The 20742-nt window shown below is 65.5% G+C and overlaps 3 protein-coding genes across 4 annotated transcripts in view; 1 reads left to right on the forward strand and 2 right to left on the reverse strand.

Annotated features, from left to right (window-relative positions):
- Positions 1–6638, reverse strand: part of SDF4 (stromal cell derived factor 4) — a 15377-nt gene extending 8739 nt beyond the window's left edge. Inside the window, exons 1-2 of one of the 2 annotated variants that reach the window (XM_017542537.2) lie at positions 6501–6638; positions 3714–4175 (exon numbers count right to left, since the gene is read on the reverse strand). In XM_017542537.2, coding sequence (XP_017398026.1) covers positions 3714–4018 — 305 coding nt within the window. In that variant the 5' untranslated portion in view covers positions 4019–4175; positions 6501–6638. The remainder of the gene's footprint in view (positions 1–3713; positions 4176–6500) is intronic. The other variant, XM_017542536.2, reaches the window with a different exon arrangement.
- A 216-nt stretch (positions 6639–6854) lies between these two features.
- B3GALT6 (beta-1,3-galactosyltransferase 6) lies at positions 6855–9486 on the forward strand. The gene has a single exon (XM_017542539.2). The coding sequence runs from the start codon at positions 6910–6912 to the stop codon at positions 7897–7899; it is 990 nt and encodes a 329-aa protein (XP_017398028.1). The 5' UTR covers positions 6855–6909; the 3' UTR covers positions 7900–9486.
- A 3803-nt stretch (positions 9487–13289) lies between these two features.
- C1QTNF12 (C1q and TNF related 12) lies at positions 13290–20742 on the reverse strand. Its single transcript, XM_037743433.1, is given in 11 exon segments — positions 13290–13327; positions 14372–14519; positions 17047–17161; positions 17311–17400; positions 17652–17758; positions 18079–18146; positions 18149–18229; positions 18286–18324; positions 18327–18369; positions 18449–18565; positions 20538–20742. Coding segments are annotated over 11 exon segments (1017 nt in total). The 5' UTR covers positions 20709–20742.

A 20742-nucleotide genomic window follows, 5' to 3' on the forward strand; every position in this document is an offset into this window, starting at 1 on the left:
ACAGGGACCCTCCCACTCCGTCACAGCAGTACAGAATCACTGCCAGATCCCTCTCTCCAACGGCTCCTCTCTGTCTCTGAAACGGAGTCTCACTCTGTCACTGGGCTGGAGTGCAGTGGCACAATCTCGGCTCACGGCAACCTCTGCCTCCCGGTTTAAGGGATTCTCCCACCTTAGCCTCCCAAGTAGCTGGGATTATAGGTGTGCGCCGCCACACCCAGCTAATTTTTGTATTTTTAGTTTAAATGGGGTGTCACCACATTGGCCAGGCTGGTCTTGAACTCCTGACCTCAAGTGATTCCACCCACCTCGGCCTCCCAAAGTGCTGGGATTACAGGTGGAGCCACTGGGCCGGGCCCACGTTTTATTTTAGATGCTTCAGGTAGGCCAGATGCCGTGGCTGAGAGGCCGAGACGGGCGGACCACTTGAGCCCAACAGTTCAAGACCCACCTGGGCGACACAGGGAGGCCTCATCTCTCCAAAAAGCAATTACAAAACCTGGCCAGGCGCAGTGACAGCGACCTGTGGTCTCAGCTACTCGAGGCTGAGGTGGGAGGACTGCCTGCACCTGGGACGTGGAGGCCGCAGTGAGCTGTGATGGCGCCAGCGCAGCCTGGGCGACCGAGACCCCAACTCAAAACAAAACAAAACAAAATCCTTCCTTCATATACGTGTAAAATTACAAGACTTAGGAGAAAGACCATGTGGGGACTTGGCATTGTGTCCAAGGATGGAAGAAACCACAGACTTGGGGAACCAGGACACAGAACGGAGACAGGGGGCCAGCACAGGCCAGGAGGCCACTTGGTCCCAGCCTCACAGAGCTCAGCTTCTATGTCACATGCCTCCCAAGCTCGAGCTCACCTGCTGGAAACTCAATCCCCAGGGCAGCAGCGCTGGGAGGCGGAGCTCTGAGAGGGGAGGGGTCTCCGGGGCTGGGCTGGTGCACTTGCCAGAGGCATCCCAAGAGGAGGGTGCCCCGGCCCCTCGCCAGGCGTGTGTGGTCGGGGACCTGGGCCAGGTCAGCTTCATGGTACCGAGCTCTGGCCCCCGAGAGGGCAAGGGGAAGACCCCCAGCACCCAGACCCCAGCTTCCAGCTCCGGCCAGGGGCCAGGGCTCGCTGGAAAGGCGGCTGCTGTGCATGGGGCAGGTGCAGGCCAGCCTGGAGCATCTCACGGTGCCAGGAAGCAGGGAGGCAAAGTGAGCTCAAAAGCCAAAGATGCAAGAGCCACAGCTCCCGACAGCCAAAGCCGACGCCGCACAAGCAGCACAATCAGTAGTGCTGGGCCCAAAGCACGCAGCAAAGTCCACGCCACAGGACGCAAACCCACGAGGGGCTGGGCGCTGCGGCCACCCCTGTGGTTTCAGCACTGTGGGAGGCTGAGGCGGGAGGGTCACTCGAGCCCAGGAATTCGAGGCCAACCTGGGCAACATAGCGAGACCCTGCCTCTACAAAACAATTTAGAAGTTGGCTGGGTGTGGTGGTGCGCACCTGTGATCCCAGCTACTTAAGAGGCTGAGGCGGGAGAATCGCTTGAGCCCAGGAGCTGGAGACTGCAGTGAGCTGAGATCCCACCACTGCACTCCAACCTGGGCGACAGAGCGAGACCTCAAAGCAAACACAGACACAAAAACAAATGGAGCCCAGACTGAAAGGTAAATGCACAGGGAGCAGAAAACCACAGAGTCCACGTGGCTGTGACACTCGGCCCACGGGAGGAGGCATCACCGGGACCCGGTCCCGGGCGCTAGGGAGGGAGGGGCGGGGACACGGATAGAGACAGCTCCTCAGGGAGCTGCCCACAGATGCCCTGCTCAGGTCACCCAGGTCAGCATCCCCAGGGGTGCCACGTGGTGTCCGGGACCCCCTAGGACAGGGCACCTCCCCTCTGGGTGTTCTTTCCAAATCCCTCAGCTCCGTCCAGTCAGGAAGAAACACACCCCACGAGCCCAAAGGGGGACACCCCAGAACCTCCTGTGCAGCCCTCCTCAGCACTGTTACGTCCACAAAGAAACGGGGGAGTCTCAGATGCCGTCCCTGCCCAGAGGAGGCAGAGGAGACCGGACGGCTGAGTGAACGTAGGTCCTGGCGGTACGGGGCCTGCACAGAAAGAGGGCGAGAAGGGAACCCCGTGCTCAGGAGTGAAGTCACTGCTCAGTGCTCGTGTCAGGGAGACCCACTGCTTTTCCCACTCCCCGCACCCCCCTCCTCAAACGTGATGGCTCAGCATTTCCTTACAGGTAACGAAAAGAAACGCCGGTCCTGCTGGAGACGTACTGAGCAGATGCCTCGACTCCCCTCGCCAGGCGGGCAGCCCACTCCCAGCACCGCGTGGGCAGGGACACTCCCCCCCCCGCCCGCCCAGTGACACCCGAGCCAGGCCTTTGTGAGCTCATGGGTGGTGATGCTGACAGACCCGGGGAGCACCAGCAGCCTCTACTGAGTAAACACAGGCCACACAGAGAACCCTGAATCATGCCATCTGGGGAGAGGGGCAAAGGGACGCCATGCCCAGTGCCCAGGTCCTCTGGCTGGCACCACGCCTCCCTCCCACCAGCTCACCTGTGCTCCGCCCAAAAGCCTGGATCCTCAGCCCAGGTCCCTGGCACAGCCAGGCCCACTCCAGCCCTCAGCCGGGCCCCTCCCCACCCTCAGCAGGGCCCCGACACGGGCCAACCCTCACTCCTTCCCTACCTGCACCTGCTCTCCTGGGCCCCAGCCCTGACCAACCCCCTTGCTCACCAGCTCTGCCACCTGCCCCTCTGCACACTGGCCCTGGAGCACCAGGCTCTGCAGAACGGTGAGGCCGGGGCTGCCTCCATGTGTCCTGCAGGCCCCAGAAACCCCATGGTGTTCTCTCACCTGCACCCTGGCTCCCTGCCCGGCACTTCAGCTGGCCTGGAGGACTTGAGGGCATTTCCTGACCCTGCTCTGTGGCCAGGCATCCTCCAGGGGTGAGGCCAGCACTGAGTGCGTGTGGGTTCCAGGGCCACCCCGCAGGGCACCCCGGCTCCTCCAGAGGACCTGGTTCTGGGGGTGACTGGGCAGGTTGACCCATCTTGGGCCCCTTTACCAGGCTCCCGAGACTGGGGGACGTGGTCGGGGAGAAAGCTCAGCACTAGGCACAGAGACAACAAGAGGGGCTTGGGGACTCAGCAAGGCAGGGGCGGTGACAGCCCAGGACGGCCACAGGCGCAGCACAGCTCTGCTCCTGACCGGGCCAGCAAAACAAGCCAACCCCACACTCCCCACGTCTGCGTATGACACACTCCCCACCCGCGTGTGGCAGGGACTGCAGACACCCAGGGTAGAGGGCGTGCCAGGAGGAGCCCAGTGCTCAAGGCACCAGCTCTCCAGCTGCCCGTGGCTGCCCCTTGCACCTCAGCCAGGCCTTGTCTAGCTGGTGCTGCCGCCTGCAGAGGCCGCCCGTCTGCCCCTCAGCATAGGGGACGCTGACCACACGGTGCCGGTGGGCGCCTCCTGCTGCTATCCTAGGGATGGCCAAACAGGCTGACTCTGGCCTCTCAGCCCCAGAGGACCCAGGGCATTCGAGGAGCAGCTCCAGGCTGCCAGCACAGGCCCTGGTGCAAACAGCAGGCTGGAAGTGCCGCTGATCATGGGCACGCCTTGCCAGCCCGGCAGGTCCCAACGCAGGGCCCAGCGCCCCCCACCACGCGGAGCTGGGATGGGCCCACGCGGGCGACGCCTACTTGGAAAAGATGACCATCAGCTTCCTCCGGCTCCGCCGTGGCTCCGTGTCCTCGTCGAAGCCCCCCAGGTCTTTGCCCAGGAAGACCTCCTGGTGGAAGTCCCGGTTGAGGTGCCCGTCCATCTCCAGCTTCACGCCGTTCAGGTGGTCCGGGGGCAGGATCTCATTCTCCTCCCTGTTGGCCGCTCTATCCCGAGTGGATGTGTGGTTGGCGGGTCTCGCAGACGCGTCCATCAGAAGGACCGCCCCCAGGAGCCAGAGGCAGCGCAGAGCCAGGCCCACCAGGGGACCCCACCTGGACGCCATCGCCACCCAGGGCCGGGTGCTGGGAGGGGCAGGGGCAGGGGCAGGGGCAGAGGAGGATGTGAGGTCTGGCTCCAGTCCAAGCTCCAGGCACTGAAGAGGGCTGTGTCCCCACGACAGCAGCAGGCTGTGGAAGCCCACAGGGCGAGCAGCTCACGGTCTGCGGAGAAGACAGACACGTCACTAGTGAGACTTCGTGTGCCCTGAGCACATCCATTCCGCAACAGGAAACACGTCCTTGGTTTACAGGCTCCAGACCACACATAGCATCTTTCTTTTTTTTTTTTTTTTTTTTTTTAGAAACAGGGTCTTGGTCTGTCGCCCAGGCTGGAGTATGGTGGTGATCACAGCTCACCGAGATCTCCAACCCCTGGGCTCAGGCGATCCTCCTGCCTCAGCCACCCGAGCAGCTGGGACCACAGGCATGCACCCCCACACCTGGCCAATTTATTATTATTTTATTTTTTGAAGGGACAGGTCTTGATGTACTGCCCAGGCTGGTCTCAAACTCCCAGCTTCAAGCGATCCTCTTGCCTCAGCCTCCCAAGGTGCTGGGATTACAGGCGTGAGCCGCTGCACTTGCTCTTTTTACCCTTTTTTACAGACACTGAGTTTCCAACTCCATCTCTCCACATGGTTTCACCCTGTTGGCCAGGCTGGTCTCACACTCCCGACCTCAAGCAATCCTCCCACCTCAGCATCCCAAAGTCCTGGGACTATGGATGTGAGCCATGAGTACCTGGCCTGATTTTCTTTGTCTTTTTTTTTTTTTTTTTCTGAGATGGAGTCTCACTCTTGTTGCCCAGGATGGAGTGTAACAGCGTGATCTCGGCTCACCGAAACCTCCCCCTCCCGGGTTCAAGTGATTCTCCTGCCTCAGCCTCCCAAGTAGCTGGAATTACAAGCATGTACCACCACGCCCAGCTAATTTTTGTAATAGAGATGGGGTTTCTCCACGTTGGGTCAGGCTGGTCTTGAACTCCGGACCTCAGGTGATCCCTCCACCTTGGCCACCCAAAGTGCTGGGAATACAGGTGTGAGCCACCGTGCCTAGCCACCTGCCTGATTTTCTTAACACGGCTCAGGGCTTTTTCCTTCCCTCCTGGTGGCATAATTCTGTCCCTGTCGTCCCAGCTCACCAGACACCTCTTCCTGGTGCTGATTCCACCAACTACAGTTGAAAAACGTGCTGTGTGCAAAGAGACTGCACCTTGTTCCTAGAGGAACAGAGCCAGCTCTCGATTCCACATTCTCTCGATGAGTTACAGGGAAGTTTACTTGAGGCAGGAGGACCGTGAGACTAGCCTGGGCAGCACAGTGAGACTGGGTAGCTTTTTTTCTTTTTCTTTTTTTGTTTTTGATACGGAGTCTTGCTCTGTCACCCAGGCTGGAGTGCAGTGGCGTGACCTCAGCTCACTGCAAGCTCCTGCTCCCGGGTTCCAGCAATTCCCCTGCCTCGGCGTCCCTAGTAGCTGGGATTACAGGCGCCCGCAACCACGCCCGGCTATTTACTTATTTATTTTTTTGGTATTTTTAGTAGAGACAGGGTTTCACAGCTTGGCCAGGTGGGCAGGCTGGTCTTGAACTCCTGACCTCGTGATCCACCTGCCTGGACCTCCCAAAGTGCTGGGATTACAGGCGTGAGCCACCGCGCCCGGCCGAGACTGCGTCTCTCTAAAAAGCAAAAACAAGAAAATGAGACCCTGTCTCCTATAAGGAAATGTTTAGAAAGTAACCCAAAAATAACTCCAAATATCGGGGGTCCATCACGTGGAACTTCCTCCCGTGGCGAGCGTAGGCGGGAAGCACAGCGGAGCCGGCCCGTCCCGCCCACCCGAGACGGATTTCAGGCTTCGCCTGCGGAGTCGCCATCCCCGGAAGGCTCCGTCCCCAGCAAGGAACCAACAGGCCCCCGCGAAGCGAACGTGGGAAGCGGCTCAGGCAGACACGGCACCTCTTCGCCGTCCCCGGCTTCGGCTCCGCGGCACGAAGCTGCTTCTGGCGGCGAAGCGCGCGCACCGATTCGGAGCGCTCCGCGGGGCTCCGCACGCCGCCTCCGCGCCAGACGCCAAGGGCACCGCCGACTGCAAACCTCCAGACCCGCCTAACGGGGGACGACGGTCCGCGGTTCGGAGGCGGAAACGGGGCGCAGGGAAGCCGGGCAGCTCGTCCGAGGCCGCCCCGCGGATACATGCGAGTCCAGCCAGACCCCCCTCGGCCTCCGTTTCGCGGCGCCATCCGTGGGTTCCGGCCAACAGAAGACCCGACGTGCCGATGGCCGGGGAGACCCGCGTCGTCGGCCCGTCCCTGCCCCCAGGAGCCCCGGCGACGGCGGAGTCTCGCTGGGGCTCGAGCCCGAGCGGACCGACGGTGTCCCGGCCCAGGGCGGGAGGCGGCGACGGCCTCCAGACCCGCCCTCGCCGTCCGGCCGGCGGGGACCCTCGGCCCCGCGGCCTGCAGAGGCCGCCTGGGGCCCCTCACTCACCGGCCTGCCTCCCCGCACCCGGGATCCGAGGAGTGGAGCGAAGCGCCCGTGACGCCGCCAACGGGCCTGGCTCAGGCCGCTGCCATCTTTCTTGCGGGCGGGGGCGGTGCGAACGGGCGCGACCTCACTGCCGCGACGCCGGCACCACCATCTCTCCTTCGGGCGGAAGCGGTCGCGGGGCCGCTCCGAGGTCGACCAATGAGAAGGGCGCGCGAGGCCACGTGACGGCCGCTCCTGGCACCGCCGCGGCCGCCGATTGGTCACCGGCCTCCGAGCGCCCGCGAGACTGGGCGACTTCGGAAGGCGCCGGCGCGCTCCCGGGAGCGCCGTGCGCACGCGCACCGCCCCGAGCCGGCGGCGCCTGCGCATCCGCGCGCCCGGCCTGGGCCGCGGGCCCGGCGCGGGCGCCATGAAGCTGCTGCGGCGCGCGTGGCGGCGGCGGGCGGCGCTGGGCCTGGGCGCGCTGGTGCTGTGCGGGGCGGCGCTGCTCTACCTGGCGCGCTGCGCGTCCGAGCCCGGGGACTCCCGGGCGGCGCCGGGCCGCGGCCCCCAGCCCCCCGCGCCCGCGCGCGCCGCCGCCTTCCTGGCCGTGCTGGTGGCCAGCGCGCCCCGCGCCGCCGAGCGCCGCAGCGTGGTCCGCAGCACGTGGCTGGCGCGGCGCGGGGCCCCGGGCGACGTGTGGGCGCGCTTCGCCGTGGGCACCGCCGGCCTGGGCGCCGAGGAGCGGCGCGCCCTGGAGCGCGAGCAGGCGCGGCACGGGGACCTGCTGCTGCTGCCCGCGCTGCGCGACGCCTACGACAACCTCACGGCCAAGGTGCTGGCCATGCTGGCCTGGCTGGACGAGCACGTGGCCTTCGAGTTCGTGCTCAAGGCGGACGACGACTCCTTCGCGCGGCTGGACGCGCTGCTGGCGGAGCTGCGCGCCCGCGACCCCGCGCGCCGCCGCCGCCTCTACTGGGGCTTCTTCTCGGGCCGCGGGCGCGTCAAGCCCGGGGGCCGCTGGCGCGAGGCCGCCTGGCAGCTCTGCGACTACTACCTGCCCTACGCGCTGGGCGGCGGCTACGTGCTCTCGGCCGACCTGGTGCGCTACCTGCGCCTCAGCCGCGACTACCTGCGCGCCTGGCACAGCGAGGACGTGTCCTTGGGCGCCTGGCTGGCGCCGGTGGACGTGCAGCGCGAGCACGACCCGCGCTTCGACACCGAGTACCGCTCCCGCGGCTGCAGCAACCAGTACCTGGTGACGCACAAGCAGAGCCTGGAGGACATGCTGGAGAAGCACGCGACGCTGGCGCGGGAGGGCCGCCTGTGCAAGCGCGAGGTGCAGCTGCGCCTGTCCTACGTCTACGACTGGTCCGCGCCGCCCTCGCAGTGCTGCCAGAGGAGGGAGGGCATCCCCTGAGCCGCCAACGCCGCCCGGCCCTCTGGGCGCCCGCCTCACCCCGTTGCGCCGGGGGGCGGATGCCGGGGGGCGCGCCTCGCCTGGGTCCCAGCGCCCCCGTCCCGCGGCCACGCCGGTGGTCGCTGCGTGCGTCTCGACCCGCGTTTGGGAGACCCCCTGGGGGTCGCCGGGACAGCGCGCCGTGTCCGGGGCAGGTGCCCCCCGTTCCTGGACCTCAGCGGGCCTGAGCCCGGCCGGCTGCACCCTGAGCCGCTGACCCCGTGCCGTCCCCGACCGGCGCGCTGGACTCCGTCTTCTGCGTCTCGTCAGTGGCGTTTCTCCCGTGTGCGTCTAAGACAGAGTGGTTTCACTTCGGTTCGCTTTAATGGTGTTTTGGTCTCTGTCTCTGTCCAGTGACTTCGTGGTAAATATAACTCGGTGTTCACTTGTGACTTATTTACTGTAAGTTTGTGTCGAAGTAAGATTAAGTTGGCAGCGTGCTGGTCTCGGTATTTTTTACATGATTTAAGGAAAGACTTTTATGTCAGAACTTGGCGTTTGTGGGTAATGCGTTTGTACCGCTTGTACCATCAGCTCCGCGTGTGTTTAAAGAAACGCAGGAGAACTTTAAAACTGGGCATTTGTCTTTTCGGGTTACACGTCATTGTTTCTTTCTGAAGAGACTTTCCTTTTAAGGCTTCCCGTGGCCGCAGAGAGCCGGTGCTGCTTTGCCCGAGTCCCAGCAATCGAACCCTTGGGTGCTCACGAGGCTTCCCAAATTCTGCCTCAAGAGAACCGGAGCAGCCGGCCCGCGCCTCTCACCACCTTCGTGCGTCCTGGGAAGCCGCCTCATTGACTGAGAGAAGTGAACACTGTAGTCCTTGCCAAAGTAAAATAAAGTGGCCCCAGGACAAGGGGTGACCATGAGCCCCAGAGTCCCACTGGGGTTTTGTGTCTGGAGAATCTGTGTGGTCCCCGCTGTGGCCTTTGCTGTCCTACTTTGGGGCGGGATCCAGTCTGGAGCGTTAGGGTCACGGTCAGAGCAGGTTCGGGTTCTTTCTGTTTGCAGGAAGCAGTGGTCTCAAGGAGGAAAGAATGGGGTGGGGGGTGCTCTGTGCTCAGCGATGTGCACGGTGATCCTCCCACCCCAGGAGGCACGGGTCGGACCCCAGAGGCGTCCCTAGGTCAGGCATAAGAGTTCAAGCTCCAATGAGCCACGTTGAATCTGGGACTGACGGCCTGTGTGAGCAGGATGGGGCCCTCCCCTCCCACGGGGGTCCCACACGAACCCAGGGTCTGCCCATCACGGGTGTCGAGATCCCTGCCAGCCAATGTTACTGGGATGTCTCCTCTGAAGTTTGGAATTGCTGAGGACCTCACGGACAGTAGAGAGCGGGATTTGAACCAAGGGCTGGCCCTCCACACCTCGCCCTGCACTGCCCAGCTCTTCGTGCCTCCCCAGAGTTGCCCCGTGGAACGCACAGTGCAAATGCCCCAAACCCCCCCATAGAAGGAGTGTAAAAATCCCGTTTGCCACCACTTCTGACCTACAAAAATGGAAATGTAGTGTTTTTCAACCTAAGACATTAAATTTTAAATCAGAACAAAGCCTGCCCTGGGCTGACCCTCCCATCCGTGTGGTGGTGAACGGGTTCAGAGGACACGTGGGCTGACGGCCGGACCTGGACCTGGGGCGCGGACTGGGGGCTTCCAGAGCCAGGGCAGCTGCAGCTCTCTGGCCTCACCTCGAACTTGCCCTGTGGATCTTCCCTGCTCGCTGGCATCTCCCTGCCCCGTGGCTCCTCTAGACGGTGGACGTGCCGTGGCACCCCCTGCCCCAGGCTGAGCATGTGCAGCCCCCCACCCACCAACGTTCTCAGTTCCCGGAAACCAGGGCTGAACCAGGAGGCCCTTGGGAGACGGGAAGTCATCGAGTTCTATTCCCTGTGGGTACTTGGGATACAGGACAGCTGACTGTTCCCGAGCTCCACGATGTATCTCCAGGGGCCCGAGAGCCTGCCATGGAGGGGACAGTGTTGGGGCTGGACAGGCACGGAGCAGCTGCGCATGCACAGCCCCCAGGAGGCGCGTGGACGGCAGGGAAGGCAGGTCAAGCCAGGAGGGAGGGCTCTGGTCCCTTCAGGATCCCTCAGGAGGAGAGCACCCACCTCTGCCGTCCTCCTGGGGACCCTGGTCCTGCCCCTTTGCCCCCACCCGCTGGAGGCTGCCCCCTGACATCAGCTCCAGCTCTCTGGGCCGGCCCTGGGCACCCACAGGGCCTGTGGCCTGGGCAGTCGCCCCCAAGATGCAAAGCGCTGCTTGCACCTGGGGGCACCCCCACCCCTGAGGCCTCGAGGCCTCCACCTGCCCCCTGTGCCTGGCTGGGATGGTGGGGTTGAGGCTCCTGTTCTGGACTGAGTTCCAAGCCCTAACAGCAGCTGCAGACTGACCTTGTTTGGAATTCAGGCCTCCGCAGGTGGAGTCACATTGAGCCGAGGCTGAGGTGGTCTTACTGCCATGTAACTGGCACCCCTATCAGAAAGAGAAGGCAGCTGTGTGGCCATGAAACCGGGACCCAGTCGACGCCTCTGAGGCCAAGGCTTGACGACTCACCCCCCAGGCAAGGAGGGGGAGGGGCTCCGCCCACAGGTCTCTTCCCAGGACTTCTGGAGGGCGACCTCCAGGTCTCCCAGGGGAGACGCCGCCCCGTCCAGCAGCCCCGGGTGCCAGCCCAGCTCCCTGTGCCCGGGTCTGTTCGGTACTCCACGTGGGCAGGCGCTGCAGACACCCAGCACTGACGGGTCCAGATCTCCTCCTCCAGGGGCTCAGCACACACCCCGTGCCCGGCAGGCCTTTGTCTGTCCGGCCCCTGCCACCTGGGTAACCCCAGACTCTTCCACCCTCTTCCTGGCCGAGCCTGGTCTCAGAGTCCTCGGATCTAGGGGGCATGGCCCTCCTGCTGCCCCGCCAGCCCTAGGCTCCCCAGCCATGCCACCGTGAGACCAGCTGACAAGCAGATGGCTTGGGAGCCCTGGGGAGCAGGTGGCCACAGAGACGGGCGGCCTGGCCCTCCACACCCAGAGCAGGCCCCGGAGGGGAGAGGAAGCCCCTTGTTCACGAAAGGCCCTGTTCCTGGGCCCGCCAACAGCCAGTGAAAACGTTTCCAGCTCCACGGACTGGCTCTGTGGGGCCGGGGAGGGGCTCTTTCTCCTAGTTTCCTGCTCTGGGGTGAGCTGGCATCTCCCTCTCCCGCTGTGGGCCGAGGGGAAAGACTTCTGTGTCCCCATTGGCCTGTCCATCCCACAGGCCTGGCCAGTCTCGGGGGCCCTCAAAGAGGAGGTTTTAGAGGGGGCGCAGCCCAAACCCCTGGGTCTCCCTGCACTCCCTGGGCCTCCCCTTGAGGGTCTCCACCCCGGATGCTCCCACAGCCCAGGAGCTGGAAGGCAGGCCACCCCAGCAAGCTGGCCTCTGCGTGCCCACACTCCTCTCCCTCAGACCTCCGCATCCCCAGAACTCACAGCCCCTCCCTCTGGCCTTCCTGCCCTCCGCACCCTCCCTGCCGACCCTGTCCTGATGTCCATGCAGCACCCAGGAGGCCCACCACCCTGCACCGTGCCTGCGTGGTCAGAACCACCTCAGAAAAAGCACCGAGATCTGGCCCCACCCTGTCCTGGGCCTCATCTTCTCAGAGGGTCTCTCTGGGACCCACCCCCTCCTCCCTCCCCAAGGATCCGAGCCTCCCTCCTCGGGGTTCGCAGCAGAGGTAGACGGTGGATGAGGGGTCCGAGGAGCGGCTGCAGCTAGGGGGCTGAAGGGTGGTGGAGGTGGGAGGGGCAGGCATTCCTCCCCCTCCCAGCCTTGGCCTCTGCCCTGGTGGAGTTGCCCAGAGAGATGTGCAGTATGGCCTCGGGCCCTCTCCTTGGACTGGCGCTGGGGCATCCTGCTCCACAAGGGCCATCGATGCCGCAAAGCCCCCTCAACTCAGCTGGCCGGGGTGCAAGACAGCACCCGCTGCTGAGAAGCCAGGGGTCGCAGGTGTGGCTCTGCTGGGACCTCCTCAGCTTCATCCTGCAGAGCAAACACCACAGGCAGCCTCGGACCCTCCAGGGCTGGCTGGGCAGGCAGGATAGGGGACCAGGAGGCCCGCGGTCCCCTCCACTCCCCACGGACCCGGGGCCTGACCCAGCCCAGTGACCCAAACAAAAGGAAACTCAAGGCCTGGGCGCGGTGGCTCACGCCTGTAATCCCAGCACTTTGGGAGGCCGAGGCGGGTGGATCACGAGGTCGGGAGATTGAGACCATCCTGGTCAACACGGTGAAACCCCGCCTCTACTAAAAATACAAAAAATCAGCTGGGCATGGTGGCGCGTGCCTGTAATCCCAGCTATTCAGGAGGCTGAGGCAGGAGAATTGCCTGAACCCAGGAGGCGGAGGTTGCGGTGAGCCAAGATCGCGCCATTGCACTCCAGCCTGGGTAACAAGAGCGAAACTCCGTCTCAAAAAAAAAAAAAAAAAAAAAAAAAAAAGGAAACTCAAGCCCCGGCCCCACCCTCTGGAGGCGTCTGAAGGTCTCGGCAGGCCCAGCCTCCCCCGGGGGCTCTGCACCCGCAGCCACCCACCTCGGATGGAGAGGGAGTGGTGATGGGCAGAGCCAGGCCCAAGTCCCCACTGGGTGACGGGTGGGTCACGGTGCCTCACCGTCCACCGCCTCTGCAGACCGGCCCCACCCCGCCCTTCCGGCCCAGGCACTGGAACTCAGTCTAAAAGGTGCCTAACCCTAAGGCCTGAGTCCGGAGGCTCTGCCTCCTGCTGCGGAGGAGTGTCCTGCTCCCCCCACCCACCCCCCGTGTGGCAGGGAGAGGCCTGGCGGGTCGGGGGGCTGAGGGGTCTGTAGATACTTCCCTGCAGAGACCAAGGCAGGGTTTTCCCAGCCCTCCAGCCCCGGCCAGTGGTCACGCTTCATCACCCCACGTGAGGGCCGTGGGCGTGGGGTGGGTGGAAGGCCCCATGTCACGTGCATGACACACGGTGTTGCAATACAGATGTCATCACGCCGAGGCCCCGTGAGTCACTGCCCCAGAGTGGGGACTGCCCTGGCCTCCCAAACAAACACCCTTTGTCCCCAGGCCTCTGCTGCCAGGCCCACCTGTGTACCTGTCAGACGCCGGCGGCTCAGCAGGCACAGGCAGGTCCGGGCGTGTTCCCTGCTCCCAGACACGCTGCTGCTCCAGGCTCAGGCCACGGGAGACCCCGGGGGACAGGCCCTGAGGTTGCCACAGCTCAGAGTGGTCTGAAGGGCAAACTGGCCAAGCCCAGCCCGCGAGCTATAGCCACAGGTCCCAGCTCTGCCCCCGGCTCCAGCCCCAGCTCTGCCCCCGGCTCCAGCCCCAGCTCTGCCGCCGGCTCCAGCCTCAGCGGCCTCCGGCATGGCAGGTCCCAGGGCAGCGCTCTGCAGGCAGGAAAGAAGCCTCCCAGGGGCTTCCCCTAAGGACAGCTCGCTGAGCAGCCCCTAGCTGAGGGTGGGAGGCCCCTCTCTGGACCCCCTCACCCAGTTCGGGGAGCCCCAAATGCCGGGGTGGCCATCACAGCTCTTTGGGCCCCCTGTTGACTGTCTGGTGTGACAGGCTCCGTGGCAGGACCAAGGCTTTGTGGCCTGGACCCCAGGAACTCTGCCCACGGCCACTCCGGGCACTGAGTATCAGGCTGAGGGCTCAGGCCCCAAGGCCCTGGCCAGCTGCCCTGGGTTTGCTCCGTGGGGGCCAAGCTGCTGACTCTGCAGAGAGTCCGGGCCCCAAGGCAGAGCCCCTCACAGACCCGAAGACACAGAGGCCATGCACCAGTCACAGGGACACACAACTCTCGACCTGGGTCAACACTGAGCACTGGGCAAACAGATACTTAAAAAGCAGCACAGGCAGCCCCCAGACGTCCCCCACACCCCCCAGGCCACGCTTGCCCCGAAACTCAGGTGACAGTGGTCAGGATCTGTGGTGCGGTCTGGGGCCCAGGACAGGCCACAGAAACAGGCTGAGGTTACTGCAGAGGCCAGCGGGCAGCCCAGGGGCCCTTGGAGCAGACCCCCTCCCAGCAGGGCAACAGGGATGGGGAGAGGGGGCGAAGTCAGATGCCAAAACTGGGTCCCACAGCGCCTGCCTGTCCTGGCTGCAGTGCCAGGGTCCATACCCAGGCACCCCCAGGGGCCAGGCCAGGGCGGCCGTATCCCCCACATGCCCAACAGTGGGGCCCTCGAGGCACCACGAACGGATGGACAAGGGTGTCCACACCTGACGCACAGGGCCGGGCTGGGCCCAGCCCTCCTCACAGCCAGGAGCCCCCACCACCGCCTCTCCCTGGCTCCTGCTGCCTCCCTTGAGGTGGCCAGTGCTCCTGGCCCCAAGAGACTTTCTAGCTGCCCTGAGCTGCCATCCACATTTCTGTCTGAGTTTAACACCAGGACAGCAGCATGGGCTGGGAATACTGCTTCTGACCTCACCGAGGCAGCCCCGGGGCCGCCGTGCCAGGGCGGGCCGGGAAGGTGCAGCTGGGGCCCTAGGGAAGGGCTCGCCCTGCATGCGCATGAGGCTGGAGGGCTTGTGCAGCGTGGCCTCGGGGACGCTCCCCGGATTGGGGCTCCAGCCGGGCTACAGATGCCACAATGTCCCCTCAACTCAGCTGGCCAGGGTGCAAGACAGCACCCGATGCTGCGAAGCCCGGGGTCGCAAGTGTGGCTCTGCTGGGACCTCCTCATCACCCTCCAGACCACAGGAGGCCTCGGACCTTCCAGGTCCGGCCGGGCATGGCCCCTCCCAGGACGGCCGGGAGCCCACAGCAGCAGCCTCCGACGCGCCCAGCCCCGGCCAGGGAGTTCACAGAAGCCAGGCAGGTGGCACCGGCGCCAGGATGCCCATCCCCCCTCCTTCAGCCCCCATCCGGCCCCCACCCCATCCCCCACCCTAGCCCCCCTCCTTCAGCCCCTGCCCGGCCCCCACCCCTGCCCCGGCCCCCCCTCCCCATCTCCTTGTCTCTTGTCTCCCTCTCGCTTTCCAGGGCCCTGGGTCCCATTTTCAGCATCTCCATCTGTCATCACAGCTCCCCGCTCCGGGGCTGGGTGGGGTGAGGGACAGGCTGCCGCTGAAGGACCTGGAGGGCCCCCATTCCCAGATGGTGAGGCCGGGGTGGTGCTCCGAAGGGCCCAGCTGGGCTCTGCCTGATCCGGGGAGCCTGGTCCCAGCCCACTCTCGCCCAGGGCTGGGGAGCAGAGGGCAGGACGGGTGAGCGAGGCCCAGCCGGGCAGGGGAAGAGCCACTGAAAACTTGAAGCAAACAGGGGTGTTGCAGCCCTGGGTCTCACGCATACTGGGAGAGTGCAGGCCACACCGGGCCTCCTCAGGGCTCCAACACTGCCGTCCTGCCACCCAGCTCCGGGACGTCTGGGCACAGCCTCTGTTTCCCCCGTGCAACAGGCAGCAGCCCTGCTCTCTGGAGGGGAACTGCGGAGCGCCGTGGCCAAGCAGGGCAGGGGCTGCAGAGGGGAGAGACCTGAGCTCCGGGTCCGGGTCCCAGGGGCAGACCGTACCTACCAAGGGGGTGCTGAGAGCAGAGAGGAGCCCCAAGCCTGGGCTTTTGCATCAAGGCTGGTATCCCGCACCCCACACCAGGGCTTCGAGACCCTTGAGGTGGTGCCAAAGCTGTTGACCTCCCCGCCACCCCACCTCCTGAATGGGACCCCAGAGTGGTGCCCATCGCCAGCCCTTGCCTGGCTGGACGTCCCCAGACCGGTGGCCACAGCCTGGGCAAGTAAAGCAGAGGCCCTCCAGACAGCTGCAGCCCCTATGCCACCCTGGGGGCCCCAGGGAGAGAGGTGGGATGGGTCAGCAGCCAGGCCCACCCCCTGCTGCTTGGTGCCCACCCACACACCTTGCTTGTCCTGCCTCGATGCTCAGGTGCCAGCCCAGGCAGGTCCACGTCCCAGGGGAGGGGTAACAGCCGTGGACGCCAGCCTCCTCCAACCTCCCCAACCGCACCACCCACCAGGGGTCCTGAGGTGACGTCTCTGCAGCTCAGCAGAGGCCCTGACATCCTGAGGCCAATTTGCTCTCTGGTCTGGGTTTGCCAGAGCCAAAATGGGGTGGGCGGGGGACGGGACCCAAATCCACAGGACCTGCCAGGAGGCAGCCGCATGGGAGTCGCACGCGGGGCCCACCAACCCTCCATGGGCAATTCTGGCGTCTGGGAGGCTGGTCCTTAGGGTGTGGCTGCCCCTGGGCCAGGCGGGGAGAAGCCTGCTTGTCCCACCCCTGCTCCACCTGGGTGCCCAGGGCACTGCATGGTCTGGGCCAACCTGAGCCCACAGGGGTGCCCTTCAGCTCCGCACACCTGTGGCGACCAGCACATATGACCACACGGTCCTGGGTGTGGCCTGCATGCCCTCCCTCACAGAGGCCCCCACATCCCCCCCCAGGATGCAGGCCTCCCGAGGGCCCAGAGCTGTGCTATGTCCCAACCTGGCAGCTTTCAGGGCCCCCAAAGGCTGGACAGGCCCGTGGACAGGCTGAGCAGGGCCTCCGCGGACAGTGGTCCCCATCCTCAGGGCCAACGCGGCGCCTGCAGGGCCCAGCCTCCCACCACCGCCACCCCAGGCCGCGCAGTCTGCCCCGAGGTTCTGTGGCCCAGAGTCCCAGCTTCGGGGCTTTTCGTGAGCAGCACCCTTCTGCCCCCACCCGGCCCCTCCCAAGACCTCGGCAGCCCGGCCTCCACCCCCACGGAAACATCCACGCAGCATGCGAGGGTGGCAGCCAGCGTGGCGGCTCTTTATTGTGATGACCACAGGCACCCACGGGAAGATCCCCAAACTCTGGTGGCAGCTCCTCGCCCAGCCCCCCTCGGCGCCCTCACGTGCCCGGGAGCAGTCCAGAGAAGCTGGAGCCCGCCTGGACGGTGAGGACAGCCAGTGGGAGGCACGGGGACGTCACCATGGTGGGCAGCCACACCCCAGCCCCTTGACGGGCAACGTCTGCCCTCCTGCCCTGTGCTAGGAGGTGCTGAGGCCCCAGAACTCTGCATCCCGAGCGCTCCCAAACCCTCTTTCTCACACCTGGCCCAGCCTCACACTCTGGCCCTCACGTCCCCGCGCTCACACGCCCGCCCATCCTCAGACTCCCGCCCTCACCCGCCGCCCACCCTCACGCTCCCGTCCCCACCTCACCTGCAGCTGCAGCAGACCCTGCACCTGTGCTGTGAAGACCTTGCTGTTGCTCTCCAGGCCTGAGATGGTCTCCAGGGACCTGAACACAGCCCCGCATGGCCAGGCTGAGGCGTTGCAGGTCCATGGGGCCAAGACCCACCCCAGTGCCCAGAGACCCTGCGGGCCTGTGACCCCCAGCCCAAGGTGGTCTCCAGGGCTGTGCCTGGAGCGGGGGCTGAGGTCACTCACCTGTGGCGCTGGCACAGAGACTCGAGGCAGACGACACGCACGGCACCCCAGACCTGCGGCCGGGCCTTGCCCTGCAGCTCACTGTGGTCTTCGGAGACAGCCCTGGGGAGGGTGGTGCATGGGGGGTGGGGGTGGGGGCCGAGGGGAGGGGCTTTGGGGCACCCGGCCCAGGACAGGCCCAGGAGTGGCTGCTGGGGCTGGGGAGGGTGGGCCTGAGGCCCAGAGTGTAGCAGGGACCCCCATGCCCAGTCCAAGGCCCCCGTGGGCAGGGGGCAGCTCTCTAAGGGGACCCGTGCCCAGGGCCAGGCACCCCCGGGAAGCTCGGCCCCATCCGGCTCACCACGTGCAGGCAAGCATAGAACTGGAAGATGCCGGACGCAGGTGCCGTGAACCGACCCGAGGCCAGACTCAGATGGGAGCCTTGCAGGAAGGCGCCTTGGGTGGCAGGCTGAGGGCAGCGGGTGAGCAGCTGGCACCCCACAGACCCCTCCTGGGGAAGGTGCCTGCAGCCGACAGCCCCTCACTGGAGCAGGCCTCCCCAGGACCCTCACTCTCACTGTGGGTGCCAACAGGTGGACCCTCCAGCCCACACCCAGGAGGAACCCCCTGCTTGGCCTGGGCATAAGGTGTGGTCTGGGACCCCAGGGCCTCCCAACCCTGACCCGAGGCAGACCCTTGCCCTCCAAGCCCCCTCCAGACCTCCGACCCACCTGGGGCCCCACCCAGCTCCCTGACTCTGGACCGGGCTGGGCCCCAGGCCCCACCCACAGCCTGAAAACCACCCAGCTCCACCAGAGTCCGCCTGTCCACCCGGCGGGGGCCCTGCAGCCAGCAGGAAAGGCCTCGCCCACCAGCCTTGGGCCCACCCCCGGGGGCCACACGGGGTCCGGCAGCCCCGAGAACCGGTGCTCCATGGCCTCTGCGGGGAGGAGGGCACAGGCACCTCCGGACCCTGGGCAGTTTGAGGCGGCTGACCTTTCAGCATCTCCTGAAACTCCCAGAGCAGGGTCTCTGGGTCATTTCTGCATCTGGAGGTCCTGGGGGGCCCAAGAGGCCCCGCTGGGGGGAGACAGAAGACAACGGTGAGGGTCCCAGTGGGACCCCGTGGGAGGCAGCACCACACCCCGTCCAGGCTCACTGGCTTCGAGTCCCGGCCTCGGCACCGCTTCCTCAACGCGCCGGCGTCTGGCCGTCGGACAAAGTTCAGCCATGTCCTGCGGACATCTGAGAACTCAGGTCCTGAGGCCTGGGAGGGCTGAAGGGACGGGACGGGACGGGACGGGACGCGGCGAGTGCACTGAGGCTGTGCCCTGTGGAAAGCTGGGAGCCCCACTGCAGACACAGGGAAGATGCCACAAGCCATCGCCGGCAGGAGAGACCAACAGCCGCCATGGGGGCCTCAGAAGCTGTCCCGATGCCGGGCACTGGCAGGGCAAGCACGCAGGGCTTCTGTGGACAAGCTGGACCCTGACGCCCTGAGCCCGGCCGGGCGACTGGCCCTGGCTAGGGCAGGGATGGGGCCTTGTGGGGAAGACAGGAGAGAGTTTTCCACGGGCCTTACTGGGAGTCCCAGAGGCACCAGGCCAAGTGGCTCACAGCGGGGAGGGGGCATGGACCCTCCCTCCAAGGACCCCGTACCTTCTAGTTCACCCCACTCCTTGGGTTCAGAGCTGCCCCAAGAGCCTGCTGCCCTCTCCTCTCCAATCACCCCCTCTTAAGCCAGCCTAGCCCCCCACAGTCAGACGGAGCGTTAAGCGGGTGTGGGCTGGGGCAGCCTGGCCTGTAAGCGGACAAGTGCCAGGCTCCAACAGCAAGTGCGCAGCCTGGCCGGGAGAGAGCCCCTCCCCAGGGCAGGGCGAGCCAAGGGACCCTGGCCCACAGCAGAGTCCCATCCTGAGCTCGGCCTAGCCCCAAACACAGCAGGGCCAGGTTCTGAAGACGGCCTCGGCCTCCTGAGTGGACACAGCAGGGGGTCCTCCCAGTGGCCCAGACAGGCTTCTACCATGGGAACGTGGGGGACAGGAGGGTGGGCACGTCCCCATCCCTGAACCGGGCCCACCTAGGGAAAAACAAGCCAAGACCATTCAAATGCACCCCCCACTTCTCACGCGCCCCCTATCTGCTGGCTCTCCTGGCGGCCTGCAACGTGCTGGAAGGACCCGGTGCCCTGGAGGGCGCGTGCATCAGCCTATCTGGAGAATGAGGGCCAGAGGCTGCGGAGGGCGGACCGCAGGAGAACCATCCCACCCCGGACACCTGGAGGGTCAGCCTGAGCACAAACCTGTAGCCCACACCCTTCCAGGGAGGCCTGGAGCAGCCCTGGGCAGGGGCGCCCCTCCCTTCCCTGGGACTGGCCGAGTGCTGAGGACCCCTCCACCGCCCCACCCCTGCCAGCAATGCCAGCCTGGCCCTCACACCGGGAACCAGCCCACTCTTCCTGAGCTGGCAGAGCCACGGCCTCAAGGCCTCAACCCTCCTCAGCCTGCCCATCTGGGAAATGGGGCCGTGGGGGCTGGGAGGCAGCCGGGCTGGCTGCCGCAGAGGCACCCTTGGGAGGAGGGAAGCCAGCACCAAAGGTGTGAGGGCTGCAGGCAGGGGTTGGTCTGGTGACTGCGGCTCCCCTCCCAGTCCTGGGGTCCAACGGCAGCAGCTGGAGACCCATCGGGGGACCCTTGGCAGGAGAGGAAGCCCAGGGTTGGGGTGGGCTCAGGGCCTTCTGCCTCTGCGAGGATGCCTGGCCAGGCTGGGGCATGCAAGAGGGGGTGCTGGCTACACAGGACCCCCAAAAGCACAAGCGACAGGCTTGCCGTGGTGTCTCCAGCCACAGGAGTTACGGGGCGCTGGGCTCTCAGGGGGTCTGGTGAACCATCCAACAAGCTGCCGACCCCTCCTCACCCCCACCCCGAAATCAGCAATTACAGCCAATAGCAACAGGTTGCTCAGGACAGGCCCAGGCCTCAAACGGCCAACTGCAGCCCCCAACCCCTGCGGGAAGCCCCCTTCGCCAACCCACCCCAGACAGCGGGCGGCCAGGTCCTGGCCGCAGGGGAGGAGAGGGCTTCCCAGAGGCTGGCAGGGCGGGCTGCAGCAGACCCCACGACAGGACCCATGGCCAAGGCCTGGAGGAGCGACAGGGCCTGCTCAGGGGGGACCACAGCCTACAGCCGAAGCTCCAAGCGACCACAAGTCCCCCGACGGCCGCACCCACATGCGTCCAGGCCGCCTACCTTAGGGGCCTCCGGCATCCCCTGGCAGGAAGACGCAGTGGCGGTGGCGGTGGGGGGATCCCCGCGCTGGCTGGGCTGCCGCGTCCTCTTGGCCTCCCGCCGGGCCCCAACACCCCCGAGCAGAGCGAGCCAGAGGTGGGCCACGACCACGGCCCTGGCCCAGCGCCGCATGGCTCCGTCCTGCGGCGAGTCCCCGCGCCAGGAC

This window comes from Cebus imitator, unplaced genomic scaffold, assembly GCF_001604975.1.
Source record: "Cebus imitator isolate Cc_AM_T3 unplaced genomic scaffold, Cebus_imitator-1.0 Scaffold145, whole genome shotgun sequence".
NCBI lineage: Eukaryota > Metazoa > Chordata > Mammalia > Primates > Cebidae > Cebus > Cebus imitator.